Source organism: Ambystoma mexicanum, chromosome 1q (genome assembly GCF_040938575.1).
Source record: "Ambystoma mexicanum isolate Mex_15411 chromosome 1q, UKY_AmexF1_1, whole genome shotgun sequence".
Classification (NCBI taxonomy): Eukaryota; Metazoa; Chordata; class Amphibia; order Caudata; family Ambystomatidae; genus Ambystoma; species Ambystoma mexicanum.
The window spans coordinates 164218695-164234306 of record NC_090922.1 but is presented as its reverse complement, the minus strand read 5'-3'; the positions used below and the strand labels follow the sequence as shown (position 1 = coordinate 164234306).

At 45.8% G+C, this 15612-nt stretch overlaps 1 protein-coding gene across 1 annotated transcript in view; it reads right to left on the bottom strand.

Moving 5' to 3' along the window:
* LOC138526111 (dual specificity protein phosphatase 22-A-like) overlaps positions 1–15612 on the bottom strand; it is a 316886-nt gene that overhangs the window by 120164 nt on the left and 181110 nt on the right. Inside the window, exon 4 of the mRNA XM_069636482.1 lies at positions 10092–10141. Coding sequence (XP_069492583.1) covers positions 10092–10141 — 50 coding nt within the window. The remainder of the gene's footprint in view (positions 1–10091; positions 10142–15612) is intronic.

Sequence of the window (15612 nt, the reverse complement as noted above, 5' to 3'; positions counted from 1 at the left end):
CGGCGAGTATAAGCAGGGTGCCGGGGGTGACCCCTCCTGCAAATGGAGAGTTTTGAGAGGGTAGAGAAACACCTCTTTGTGGGAGGCGGAGGGAGTGTTGGAGAAGTGGGGTGCGAGAGAATGCTCCAATGACAAACAAGGTAGACAAAGGAATAAACAAGACAAAAAAGCACAAGACGAACTGACCAAACATGGTCCTAGACAAACGTGGTACGAGTCGGCGAACTAAGGTGAGGTTGTCTTTAGACACAGAACCCTAACACCAAGTGCTGGAAATAACTCAATCCCTGTGTTTGTGAGAAACTCCTCACAAGTAAGTCACGGAGACTGGGGCATTTCCTAGAGACCTGCTCCCCGCATCTTGTCTTTAACCTCCCTCTTCAATCCACCAATGTTTAAACCCCACCTTGCAGGCACTCTTGAATACTCGTGCGTCCCCCTTCTGCTTCAATCATTTGCCCCAGCCATTTGGTGAAGGCTACTAAGGATAAGCCCAATGCAAAGACTGGGTACGCCTTTCTTTATTTGTTTTGAAATATTATATAACCACTACGTTTATCCCATGTGGCACTAGGACTCCAAAGGTTTTGAGCTAGAGAAAGGTAATGTGAGGGCAGCAAATTTTGCTCTGAGCTATAGCTTGGTTGGTGAAAGTCATATTGAACAGAACTTAAAAGAACTGACCTATGTAGAATGCATGTGGTTTGTTTGTTTTCAGAGCAGTGTTGCATCTTCTCCCTGTGTTTCTTCCTATTGTTCTCTGGTATAAAGGGGGAAGATGTGTTAGGTTTTGACCTGCCCCTGTCCATGTGCAGTATGCTTGAGTCATACTTAGAATGTTAATGTGGAATGTTTATGCTGGAGTGTGCAAGAGAGTTCCAGGGTGTGACAGTTGAGACCGGGCACTGAATGGACAAGGGGGCCGGTGGATGTCTCCCCCTGCCTATATCACCTGTTTTACTTCCCTTATGTACTTACCTGTGAACCTGGCCTAGTAAAGACTTGTGAAACCCACCAGCGGCTCCAGCGTGCATATTTGACCCCCAACCCCTAAACTTAACAGAAATCCATTACTGTCCAAAATTGTCCAGAACAGATTTACTGCCGCATGTTTATCACACTGCCAAACCCACAATGTGCACCTTAGTATTAGCACTCTACTGCGGAAGGGAGAACTCCTCAGGATTTTCTCACAGGCTTCAGTTTGTTAGGACTGATATGTCCCAGTGGGCCACCAATGCTCTCAGCCATGCCCACCAATCCACAGGCAAGAGAAGCGCCTTCAGGAAGGGACGGGTCAAGCAGGATAAGGACAGCCGGCAATGCCACACGTTTCTCAGTGGGGGCGCCTCTAACAGCTTCCCCGGCGTAATGTGAAAGCCCGAGGAATGTAGCGTCCTAGAGCAGCTGCCGCTTACAGTGTGATGCCACTGAGGGCAGCTATGTCTCAATAATAGCTAGGATCGGCCAGCCCCCAGCTTGGCAGCCCTCACTACCACATAATCAGTCCTGCATCAGTCCCCAATAGGAGTATATAAAGTGGGTTTCCTAAGCGGAATTCAGGGCGCTAAGCTATGTCTCTACAGCTAAGATCAGACAGCCCCAGCTTGGCAGTCCCCACTAGCACATAGTCAGTCCTGCATCAGTCCCCAATAGGAGAATCTAATGTAGGTTTCCTATGCAGAATTCAGGGCGCTAAACTATGTCTCTACAGCTAAGATCAGCCAGCCCCCAGCTTGGCAGTCCCCACTACCACATAATCAGTCCTGCATCAGTCCCCAATAGGAGAATCTAATGTAGGTTTCTTATGCGGAACTCAGGGCACTAACATGCACCTCTTGTGCCCAGGGCAATGTAGGGGCCGCCCAAGCTTTGGGGTCCACGGCCTCTGGAGGGCCTGCATATCAGGGGCTTACCACTGTTTTCGCTGGGAGCCCCACTCAATGTGTGTTATGTCACTGGTGCCAATCTACAGTCTAATTGAGCCAATTAGCAGGCCCGCATGGTCTTGAGTCTACCATCAGCTGCGTCTTGCTGCAAACCCATAGATGGAAACTCCTTATTAGCGAGGTACAAGAAACAAGGGCCATTTACAAGAAATGCCTTCATCAGCAAGAGTTGTGCTTTTTTCGTTTGGTCTAATTTTTTTTTTCTTCTTTTTTTTTTTTGCAATCGACCATGTCTGCAAGACGTTTGCCACAGGAAGGAAGCCTGGCACTAAGTGCTATTTTCTGCAAATCGGTTTTTGGAGTGGATTTCGCAATCTCAGTTGGCTTTCATTGGCAATATGGGCCGCAGGCGTGAGGCCAGCATGCGGCTAATGACTTGGCATAATGAGAAAAGAGCGGGACTGTGCAGAGCAGTGCTGCACAAGCAATGCAGGGTTCCCGGCTCTACTGCAGTGGTGCATGGTGCAAATGGCTTCCCATTAGGTACAAGTGGATGCCATTTTATCGCATGAATATTCATGTCGGGTAGCCTGAAAACCTGACCTGTTTTCGACCTTCAAGATCGTGGAATGTGCCCTTTAGTGGGATATTTTTCAGGAATCTGAACGGTAGCAGGAAATAGTGGTGTGGGTACAGAAGTCAAGCAGGACATGTTTCTCTTGTGGATGTCACTGTGCAAAGCAGTGGGGTTATACCGGGCAGAAACAGCATCTATGGCCCATTTGGGAAAGTGTAACAAAATGATGGATTTGTATGTATTCAACAACACTAAGCCAAGAACCGAGATGCTCACAATGCACAGCATGGGCACTCAGATTTTTTTTTAAAAGTATTGAGATATAATTCGGAGAGGCAAACATGATGCAAGATTATAAGAGTGATTTTAGAAAGACTAATTCTGGGGAGAGGCGTTGTCTCATCACCATATGAGGGATGGATATAAACCCAGCTCTGTAGTGATCCAATGGGGTGAAATGTTGGTGCAGGATGGCAGGTGACCAGGTGGGGGGATCCTGAGTGTATGCCCATGAGTAAATAACACCCCCATGAGCTGGTGTGTATATGTTATTATACCATAAACAGACTAGTATGGCGGTATTCTGATAAACCATCCACATAATTTTTAATGTACAGCTTAAAAATGTCCTGAAGACTCCACAAGAATGTTCGGTTCAGGTTCGGCTGGTTCATTTTGGTCAACGTTTTGGAGTGGCGAAAAGAACATTTCATTCGTGCTTGAGAACCCCTCCCCTAAGACACCGCCAGGGAGCAGAGAGAAAGCATCTCTTCCCTTGCACCTGCATTCGCTGCACTGCCCGAACCCTCTTTTGGGCTCGGTATCCTTCCTCGCCATCTAAAATAGCCTCATGTACCCACAGCACACCCCGACAGCCCAGGTCAATTCCACCCCATTACAAATATCTTCTGCATTCGCCTGATCCTCGAGAAAATGCATCTGAAACAACTGCTGGAACACAGAGAACCCTTCAACTGACTTTGGGGTCCATGAGTCAGGTTCAGAGCCTCCAGAGGTACAGAGTCTGACCTCTTGTCGTTGTTGGATGACGGCACTCCCGCCATCCTCATTCGTGCAGGCTTAGCACCAGCATACAATGCTGTCAATAACTCCACTTTGCTTAAACAATTGTATGTTTCCTTAAGTACTGGCGTGTTTAGTTGCTATGTTATTGTAATTTGTACAGCGCACAGTCACCCGAAGGTATCTTGGCGCTAGAAAGAGAGGAGTGAAGCCAACATAAACCAGTCACTGTAAACTAGAACAGGAAAGTCTTTAGTGCCCTTCTGAAAGCCAAATGATTTGGCAGGATTTTTACTGTCAGCGGCAGGTCATTCCAGATTTGGGCAGCAGCGACTGAAAATGGCCGCCAACCAATACACGACCTGTGGAAAGTAGACACACATAACAGACCGAAACAGCACACAAAAGGGATTACCTGCTTTCTTGACAACAGGAAATTCCAAGTTAAATCTGGCCCTTCGTATCCATGGTTTCTGTCACCAAGGGCAGAGATCCGCGAAGGTGAAGATCATCCCCTGGGCTGGCTGCTTGAAGCCATTAGCTCAACTCATTGCCGCTTTCTCCCTGTAATTCCAAACTGGCGTTGATGGTGCACAGACCGCAATCAGACTAGAGGGCTCCGCATTGGTTCGCAACCACATCATGACCTGTCTCTCACTCGTGCAAGGCTAGGTGATGGTCAACAGCCTATGACCGAATGCTTCTCAGACTAAAATCATCCTCATTGGCTCGAACGCCGCTCTCAATCTCCCATTCACTTGGCCTCCCAACGCAGGACCCGTCCCTACCATTGGATGTGCACTTAAAGACCTTTGGTGTATTCTCAGCGGGCTTCTCTCCTTCAAGCAACAAGTTTAGGCTCTCGTAGAGAAATTCACTTCCGCTTGCGCATGGTCAAACAAATCCTTCCGTTCGACGTGACAAGAGCCGGTGTCTTGGCCCACACGGACTATGCCAACACCCTTAAGCTAGACCTCCATCAAATTCTGCTTATTCCTTAAGGCAGTAAGGATTATAATGGGGGTCCAACCCAGAGAGCACATGACCCCTGTAATAAACTGTCCCCACTGGCTTCCTGGGGATATAAGAATTGATCAAAACGCTCCGCTTCATACACCGTGCGTACCTGGCTTTTGGGCATCCTACTTTAAAAATGAAATATTAGAAATAATGTCCCACTAGGCAACTCACATTTGCCGGCTCTTCAATTCTCAGCACTGCTCCGTCAAAATGAGATGTGGGGGCAGGACCCTGGTAGCCTCTGCTCCCGTTCTGTGGAATCATTGACAGATTGTTCTCAGAAGTGACGAAGAACACCAGCGATTCTTGAACTAAATGAAAGATTCCTTTTTCAAAACGAATTTGGCATATGATTTCCTCTTCGCCATTGCTTGTTGTCACCCCACACGCCATATGAAGGGACCACCATTCCATCCTAGGGGCCTGCACTCCTAAAACTTCCAGCCCCATTTCCAGCTTCCTGGCAGTGGTGGACTGGCCTCCAGGGAACTCTGGAGATGTTTCTGAGAGCCTCTCCGCCGAGGGCCTTTCTATGTGGGTGCCCTGGTTGCAGGCTCTTCTCTCCCAGTCAGCCCGCCACCTTCCTTCCGCCTCTCCTCATCCCCTTGAAAAAAGAATTTGTTATAAAGTTTTCAGTATTCTTTTCTCACTCTTAACACATGTTTTAGGTCTGTTATGTTTAACTACTTTTTAATCCCTATATAGGGATAATTGTGCTTGAAAATTCACTTTTTGGGCCCATTATATCAAATAAATTTGTGGGGGGAGAGAACCCTTCTCCCCCCCCCCCAAATTCCATTTAGAGGGATTGGGAATGCTCCCACTGTATGGTATATATTTCCAGGGCCACTTTTGGTTCCCGTCCCAGTTCCTGAAGTGGAATGCCAGCCTGGGCGCCGCCTACTCAAGTCACTACAAACATTTTCAAGAACTGTGTGCTGCTGCTGACTCCTCTAAATGTTCTACTTTGACTGAAATATTGATCCCTTGCACTTATTTAATGACCCCCCCACCTTCCTGCTCGCCCCTAACCTCTGCACCTTACTTATCTAGAGTGTCTCAAGGCTGTGAAGTATCAAATCTATGTTTCCCCTTTTAGCTCCCTCTGTCCCTGCTCTCAGGACACCACGAAGCGATTGTTTGCTGCGTGCACCCTATAAACTGACAATAAATAATAATAAATATATTTATTAATTTATTTTGCATTTTTAAAGCGCTCACACAGCGCGGGCATGGAGGGGCCGTTACAGGAATTGTTCGGTTTTTTTTTGTTGCGTAATAGTTTTTTGTTGTTGTCTTAGTTGCGCATTTATAACGCGCTTAAACACCCAGAGGTTTCTAAGCACGGACCCGGGGATCGAACCTGCGGGGCTTTGTGTCGTCTTGCTTCCAAGGCGTGCACGTTGCTGTTAAGCTATCCTCCCGGGACAATATAGGTGATGCCTTTTGGTTGATTGAAGATAGCGCCTAGATGCGAGGTGGAGGAGCTGCTAGTGCAAATTGACTGATTGAAAGAGGTGTCAGAGGTCTGTTTTTTTGAGTATCTCATACTTCTTGTTCACATGGATGAGTTAAGTATTTCCCCAAAATTAGGGGTTTACTTACAAATTCCCCGAAGTCTGTAACATATATACGCGATAAACAACGCTGAGACTAAAGCATGATCACTCCGTGACTGACGCGATTATTGTGGAAAAAAATATCAACTACTTAAAAAAGGAACTCATGCATATCATCCCCATATCATTCCATTTATCTTCATGCCGTGCAGATCATGCCCATTATAATCACTCTCATTGTGTTACCTAGACTATCACTGTTCTGCGTGGGCAGTTTATGCCGTGCAGATCATGCCCATTATAATCACTACCATTGTGTCACCTAGACTGACTATCACTGTTCTGCGTGGGCAGTTTATTCCATGCAGATCATGCCCATTATAATCACTCCCATTGTGTCACCTAAACTGACCATCACTGTCCTGCCTGGGCAGTGCATGCCATGCAGATCATGCACATTATAATCACTCTCATTGTGTCACCTAGACTGACTATCACTGTCCTGCCTGGGCAGTGCATGCCGTGCAGATCATGCCCATTATAATCACTCCCATTGTGTTACCTAGACTATCACTGTTCTGCGTGGGCAGTTTATGCCGTGCAGATCATGCCCATTATAATCACTCCCATTGTGTCACCTAGACTGACTATCACTGTTCTGCGTGGGCAGTTTATTCCATGCAGATCATGCCCATTATAATCACTCCCATTTTGTCACCTAGACTGACTATCACTGTTCTGCCTGGGCAGTGCATGCCGTGCAGATCATGCCCTTTATAATCACTCCCATTGTGTCACCTAGACTGACTATCACTGTCCTGCCTGGGCAGTGCATGCCATGCAGATCATGCACATTATAATCACTCTCATTGTGTCACCTAGACTGACTATCACTGTTCTGCCTGGGCAGTGCATGCCATGCAGATCATGCCCATTATAATCACTCCCATTGTGTCACCTAGACTGACTATCACTGTTCTGTGTGGACAGTTCAATCATGAAGATCGGAGTCTAAGATCACAGTGGCAATACATGTTAGCAACATATTGCATTCTAGTGAGAGAAATTATAAGTGAGTTGACATCGTAAAGAATAATGCATACAAAGAAGGGGCAAATGACATAGTATGTTGCATGGTCTCGACTGGTATAGGGTAGTGGTCTTACGAGACGTGCAGGCAGTTTTTAATAGAGAAGTCAAGTTCATTGTAGGTCAGGCTTGAGAAAGGCATGGTGGCGAGGATAACAAATATTTTAAAAGATGTTAAATAAATGTTAAAAGGCGTTATTTTTTTGCAGCATGACCAATGTGTTGCAATATGACACAATGGCAAGTCATTTTCATAACCCCACCCAACACATGACCAAATCAGTTTCCACAACCCCATGACAGTTCCCCCAGCTAAGCCAACATTGCACTGTCGGCTACCACACATTCTTCAGAAACCCAGTGTCAGGTCAGTGTCACATTGCTGCTGTTTAGCACACATTGCCATGACGGTTTCTACCTGCACCTGGGAACAAGCCATGCGTGTTTCACATTTACCCATTTAAGCACACATCGCCCAGCCGGTTGCAACACTGCCCTTAGGCAATAGCCAGGTCCGTTTCTTATTGCCTCAGTGAAGCACACTTTGCTGTGCCACAGCCTGGGTATCCCACAGAAAACGTGCAGGCCCTTTTCCACATTCGTATCCCAGTTTCACACTGGCACATTTAAACACAAAGTGCCATGATAGCTCCTGCATTGGCTCCTGGAGAGACCCAGAACGCACTCATTGTTTGGCTCAAGTGGACACAAAAGGTGGCGGAACCAGGGCTCAAGTCGAGGGTAAACGCGGGGGAGGGGGCGGAGTCCACTCACTTTATTCAGAGGGTGGACTCAGTCCCCCCAGCTAAAATGAGAAACATTGAATGTCCTCTTTGAATTTATGAATTAAGGCCGAACTCTGGGTCAAACCACAGTCCTCAGGTTTGTAGGACGAACACTTGACCACTGCACTATATAACCTGATGAAAAACACCAAACAAATAAAGGTGAAATGTCCCATTTCGGTACTGCAAATCCCAGGGAAAACGTTTGTATTGGCTCTTGAAGTTTAAAAACATGCACACCGTTTAACGTTTTCAAAAACACTTTCAGAATTAAATATCCTCTCTTGGTTTTGTGTGGGTGTGTGTGTTGGTTTTATGAAAGGCAAATGCCATTCGTTCTGTGCAATTTGGGTGGTTATGCAAAGCCAATTTTAATGAAATGTGCATATTTCATCTTGATATTCTAATTTCTGGTGAGGTCACATCCCATTGTTTTTGTTGATGAGTCCCCCCACTTTCGTTTTTCGGACTTGACCCCTGGGCGGAACCCAAGGCAATCATCAAACTCAAGATAGGTAGTAGTTACAGCCTCGATCATGCCCGCGTTCTCTGCCTGCCACCCCACCCTCGGATTAGCTGAGCATTTTTGCCAGTTCCCAGAGCAAACGTATTCGGCCCCAAAAACGAACAGAAATTGTATTCGCTTAGAAGGTTCCTTTGCTCACTCTCATGCTTCACACGCATGCACTGTGCGCAGGTGTTTGGTGCAAGCATTTATATTTCTTGGTGCAGGGCTCAGGTCTGTGTAAAGTAATGATTTGCTTCTGGTACAAATGGTGGGGGCGGGGTGAGGGTATGGGCCCCCTTATGCACCGACCACCACTCAATATGCAGGAGGAAAAAGTGCAACTCATTTATTTTGGTAGAGATCATTTGCTTGTGTGGGTCACTTGGAAAATCCTGCTGGAAGGCCGCAAGTCCATGAGCAGAGACAAGCTTGAAGGCGTTTATGCCATTGGCTGATGTACTACCAGACCTTCTCCTGCGAGCTAGTATCAACTGCCACCGCCCCCAGGCCCCGCAAATCTTGGACTGCTCCTCACAAGTTCTCTGTCCAAATCCACAACATGTCACTTCTCTGTGTTACACGTTAGCTGCCACAGCTCCGAACGGACACGACACCACGTTGCCACTTTAGTGGCTGCAGGAGTGGCCTCGGTTTTTGCCGCCGCCTTTCAGCAGATGCGGCCGGTGAGTCACGTATTTAGGCCACTGGCATGCAAAAGAAAGAGCTTGACTAACGATAAGTGCATTTTAAATAAATGAAACACATTTTTTAAAGTTGGAGTTGTTTGCTCAAGGAAATACTCCTATTATTATATTAAAAATGATTCTTTTGTGAACAAAAACACTGCAAACTTCTATTTTGAAATAGTCAATTACTAATAGGAACATGTCACCTTCATAGCCGCCTGAAAGAATTTTAATAACTGGAACTTCCCAAAATTGCAGCATTGTCAATCACGCAACTATTCTGCACATTTCACAGTGACAGGCCCACGCGACCACTCGGTCGACTGCCCGGCCATCACAGGCTGCCTCAAAGCAGCGCAAGGTCTTACCTCAGTGATTTAGCCTCAGACCCTCGCTTCTGCCGTGAGCATACGCGCGCGTGCCCTCAGACGCCTTTGCATCCCCGCCATTCTCTGCCCAGTCTGGTGCATGGAGGAATTTTTCCGTGTCTACCCATTTGTAGACCAAGGGGGAGATATAAGAAAAGCTATTCTACATGATAGGTGAATTCCTATTTCTTACCCTATTCACCAGTACGCGGTCTGTTTCCCGAAAGTTCCCGACATTATAGTCACTGTTGGGGAGAGTGGAAGGGCCCTGCTCTTTGCCGATCCCTACTGACACCTGCTTTTTTTCCGTCTAGTCGAGGGGTCTGCAACCTTTGACTCTCTATTTATTTTTTACTACAGCTCCAATCAGCTCTAGCCGGCATAGTCAAGGGTAAGGGATCATGGGAGTTGCAGCCCATCACATCAGGAGAGCCGCAGATAGCGGACCCCAGTATCTAGTCTGACGCTAGTGCGAGTTTCGTCCTCACCACCAGAACATTTGCGTCTAGTCACGCACTTTCCACGCAACGACGTATCATTCCTAGAGCTGATGGGCAAGGCAATGGAGAGTATCAGCAGATACTTACAGGTTTTGACTGGATGAGTCAGAGGCTGCTATGCAGAGGTACGTCATTTCCTGCAAGAGAAAGAAACGGGAATTGTTACCACTACAATCTCAGAGACAACTGTGGCTAACTCTGGCTCCTGGTCTGTGCTGGATCCAGGCGGTGAATAGCAGAAGTTTTAGGAGGCGCAAGCTGAGAATACACAAGAGATTTATGGCCAATATTAGAACCAGACGTGCAAGAATGGTGTATTGTGTGATCGTAAGCTGGAATTAAAGGAATGTATGCTATGAATTGGTGAGCGATGAGCAATCGCAAGATAGTTCAGTGTGCATGTTCAGTTATTTTGCAATAATAGTAAATTATAATAATAATAATACCGGGCTTTTTATATAGTGATTTATGCAGTATTCTTCCCATGTGGAAGCGCTGTATTAATATGGTTTGATAATGCAATTAAAACCTAATGGTAGTAGCAATACATCTTTTGGAGCTTTGGTGGCGAAGTAGAAAACCATTTGTTTAATAATGAGAATGTAAATTTACAGACTGAGTTAGTAAATTAAATGTGGTTTTATTTTGTGGTATTTGAGTAGTATGCTTGTCTTCACACTTAAAGCATTTCAATTGCAAACGTGCTTAAACTGGAGCCGGTTTAACATGAGCATACATTGGGGTCGTGTAAAAGTAAACCGTTTCTGTATAGCTAAGTGAACGCATTTTCCCTTCTGTTAGCATTCTCACTGGTGTCATAAATAGGATGCTGGTGTGAAAAAATGGTTCTCTTAGAGAGGACTTGTCTCTTTAAAAGACATCTTGCCTGGAAATTGCATCATTGCTTGCCTGTCTGTTTTGGGAAGTCAGAATGTTCAGAATTCAGTCAATATCAGTAGTTATTTGCTGCACTCTGAACATTCTGATTGGTTGAGAGGAGATCAATAATGATTTCCATGTGCTAATACCTGTTATTTTTTCCCAATGTAATGAAACTACATTTATCGACCTCTGAAGGATGAAGGGTGTATTCAGCCTAAGTCAAACTTTCAGCGTGCAGGCTTTTCCCAAGTCAGGATTGAGCGCTTAACTCGTAGCTATGGTAACACATAGGTGGTCATATCCCTTGTATTTGTATGCTTCGGCTGCATGTTTAAACAGTGAAGCATGCTCTATTGGGTATCACTACATATTATCCCCACCAAAAACATTGCCATATATATGGTCGTCGGGAACAGCCATAGGCGATATTTTTGAGGGGGTCAATTTTGGGGGTTTTTGGTAGATGCGGTTGCAGGGGTGTCCCCCGCAGGTTCCATGCCTTAATATCGGCGCAAAAATATGTTGATATTTTTGTATAGCGATATTTTTGAGGGGATATTAACACATGGAACCCTCTATAGTCAGGTTGTTGCTTTTGTTTTTGGAACAAGGTAAATCTCTTACCCTACTGCACTTGCCCATCCTAATTGGCATGTTACAGACCCTTCATTCACCCCCACGCCTGCCCAAATATTGGTTCAAAGGCGTCAGCTTGGCGCTTTCCCACATATCTAGCTGTACCTGCCCAGGCTCATTTAGGAATATGCCCAGAAAACATGCCTCCTGCCAGAGACAAGATTGCAAAGTCCTGTGCAGGAAAAGAAGGGAAGGCCCTGTGCTTTGCATGTATATTCGCCTGACAGGAAGTGACATCACAAAAAATTACAATACAGAAAATGACATCAGTATTTGATACACAGAGGTGTCATTGAAAATTACATTACAAGACATTACCATGGGTAAGATAGAAAGAGTTCCATGCAGTGCTTTAAGTGGGCCTGGGCCGGCCAGGCTCCAGCAGTCTCCAAAACGTGGGGCTGAGCCAGGGCCCTGCGGGGCCCCCCAGTCTCAGCGCGGCACACATTATCCCACCACAGCCGTGACAGAAAATGCGCCCGCCATGATCAAGTCAGGCAAGATGTGATTGACAGAAGTTTCAGCCAGCCGCTGGCACTTCAGTCAGTCACTGTAAATTCCTCTCGTGGCCCCTCGCAAGGCCTACAAACCTCGCTGAGGGTCATGAGAGAAAGTTGCCAGAGTTGTTCTCTGTTCACTTCAATCACCTTTGCAGCGCCGCCCGAGTGGACTCCTGCTGCTAGGTTTCATTTGCAGCAGATGTGTGTCACTGTCGGACTCAGCGCTGCAGCAGTGAAGTGATTGTGAGCCAAATATGAAGCCACGGGGAAGTTAACTCCCATTTAATCATGTACATGATTGAAATGGGAGATAACGTCCCCAGGCTCATTGTTTAAATCTTCACTTCACCAGCGTTGAAGTGCCGTCCCCTGCTGCTAAGTGAAACCTAGCAACCTATTAACCAATAAGCAGGAAGTTAATAGGAGATAACTCCCTGCTTATTGTTGGCTTCTTCAGTTCTCACGGTGCCACAGCCACAGGCCTCTGCTACGCTGTATTGAACTGCAGCAGTTAATGGACAGCCAAGACCACCAGCCCCTGCAATAAGAATGTAGTGCACAAAATCGTGCCTACATTCTGATTGGAGGGGGAGGGTGCATTCGTTTCAGGTGGAATGGGCCAATTGATGTGCACTGTGCACTGTGCACACGTATACATAAGTTTCTCTTGTGCTGTCAATCAATGCCCAAACTCTCATTTGAACTTTTCCTTTGAGTGGTGTTCAACTGACAGCTCTGCCCCTTAGAACTCCGCCTCCTCCCTTAGGCCATGCCCACTAGGTCTTAGACCACACCTGTCATGCAAGCCACGCCCCCACATGAGTGCCCCAACCCCTCAATTCCTTACCCCATTTAAAACACTGGTCCCATGTGTTTTTACCTCCTAATGTTTTACTCCTGATTATTTATCACCAATTATTTTGCAATTTTTACCAATGTCTTAATGGTTTACATCTGTAAAATGCAGGTGGGGTCCCCCGTGCCCTGCTAGCTCCCAACGGCTTCACCTCAACCTTTGTAGACCAGTCCCAAACTAACTATTGTTTCCCATTTTTATATAGTCAGCGAATTTCATTGAAAAGAATATTTAGTACCAGAAATATGTGCTGTGCATATTCTGCAATCAAACCTGCTGGCTGCCAGACAAGAGGCATATCATGTTGTGATGTGCGCTATATGAATGGCCATTGCTACTGTTGATATCCATCGAGCAATATCACAAGTCGGGCTTTCTGAAGTGTGCTCAGTGTGTATCGAACCGCTTCTAGGCATTTCTTATTTTGAGGCACAACTGGATACATTATTTGCCTCGGATCACACACTTTGGTGAAGCACTAGAGTTGGAAATTTGAGACGAACTAGTCGGCAACTTAGACACTTAACCATATGTCTAATTGGTAGAAATTTGTGTTAATGGTTGAATTTCGAGAATAGTGTTATAAAGAGGTGACTTGAAATGCAATCGAGTCATAATAAACAAACCTGACAAATATATAAAGCCTCATCAAAATATTTTAACTGGAAAGAGTATGATTGTAGCTTCGTGTTCACGTGCGCCTATGGAAGACTTTGGCCTAATTACAAATTAGGAGGTATTAGGATTGCTAATATCCCCAAAACGGAAACCGAGCCGCCACCAGTGCTAACTCTGCAATCTCCACCCAATTACACATTTTTACAGGTCCCTATCCCGCAGCCCATTCGGACGCCAGTGGGATGTGGGGCTAATGGTGCCAGCGGTAATTCCAGAGAAGATGACGCCCACATGTTTCAAAGGTATTTCCTCTGTGCACATGCTGACAGTATAATCCCTTATGGCTTTACTAACTCATAATCCGGAGGTCTAAAACAACAGGGGGTCATCCGCTTACAAACAATGGGCCTCATTAAATGTTTGGTGCTATCCCGTCGGTAAATCCAGCAGCATACCACCAAGCGGTAATGCCATTATTGGCAACTGGTCTGCCGGAATTACCCGCCGATTACAGGTGCCAGCAAGGGTATGTTAATCTCCATCGGTGGATTGCTGGTATTACCGGCACTTAGATGGAGGTAAATCAGACCACCCCACCGGCAAACTTGTAGTTTGCTGTTCTGGAAACATGGCGGTAAAAATCATTACTGGCACGTTCATTTCAGACTGGCAAACTTGTAATGACCCGCAAATGGTTTCAGTTCCCGCCAAACGCTTAATGAGACCAAGAATTCAAAGTAATGGGAGCATGCAAATGTCTCTGGGTTTGGAAAATGTCATTTAAAGGCTTAAAGACACACAACAAAGGATACTGGGTGGTGCAGTGACCTGCTTGCAGTCATTGTTTGAAAAAGACATGCAGCCCATCATTATATGTGATGTGAAGAATATGTGAAGTTCCACAAAAAAGCAAAGCCTTTATCTGTTTGACAAAAAAGCACACATCAAGTACAATGAAAAGGGGGACAAAAAAGGTGCCATGTTGAAGCCAGGCAAGAGTCAGACCATATTATTGACTTTTCAGCCCAGTAACCCAATGGCTGCAGTTTATTAGGGTAGTCTTTTGGTGGTAGACTTCAGTTCACCATGTGGCCCCCCTGGCTGAGGAGACACACAGCATCCACACAAATGAGCAAAATGGTTGGCTCTAGACTCGTCATCCTGTGAAGAATGGTTGAACACTTGCGTGGCAGATGTATATTCTCCACTTCGGATACAGTATCCAGATCCAGCCCCACTGATGACATTACTGACACTGTGGAGAATGACCCGGCAACCACTCTAATTCATCCAAGTGGTGTGTACTGGCCAACGTAAAAAGTTTTGCCCCGGTTTTCCTTGGAAAAAAGTTGGATAGTAGTTCCAGAAGAAAAATGATGGACGAATGCCTGAGACCTATTATGGTGGACAAACAGCATTTAGTGCCAAATATACATCTAGATATAGATAATATTTTTCACTCTGTATGGGAAATATATTTCGAAAGGGGTGGATAAGGCGTGGGTCAAGACCGGCTTCTCAGTGCGGTAGGTCTTATATTGAACATCACAGACCTAGCAGAGGTGACTAAGGTAATGGAGGAGACACTAGATTTGGAGCTGGGCTTTGAGGGTTTTGTTGTCCATTGGTGACACCAATGCTTCCATAATCCAGGAACGTAAAACAAACTTCTTCATGAAGATCCATCAGAAACTGTTGGGCCTGCAACCTCTGGCTCTCCACATGATTTGGACTACAACTACCATCATCCCTACACAGCAGAGTCAATGGTAAGGGATCATGAGAGTCATAGTCCAAATCATCTAGAGAGATGCAGATTACAGCCCCCTGCAGATGCCAAGAACTGCAGGTATTCAGAAGACGTTCGGTTAGAGGAATCAGCAAACGAAATTGAAAGGTTTGTGAACACATTTAATACCCTGGATAGAGCCAAGTCATCCTTGAGAAAACCTTCATCACCTACATTCAACTTCGTTCATAAAATAAACAGCTGCTTATTTGTCTCCTCTACTTGACAGTATAGTCCTCGATAGTTTCTTCTACACATCTTTCAGTGCCAAGTCCACACTGTCAATTTCCCTAAATATAATGAGCAGCAGCTTAATCAAAGCTAAAA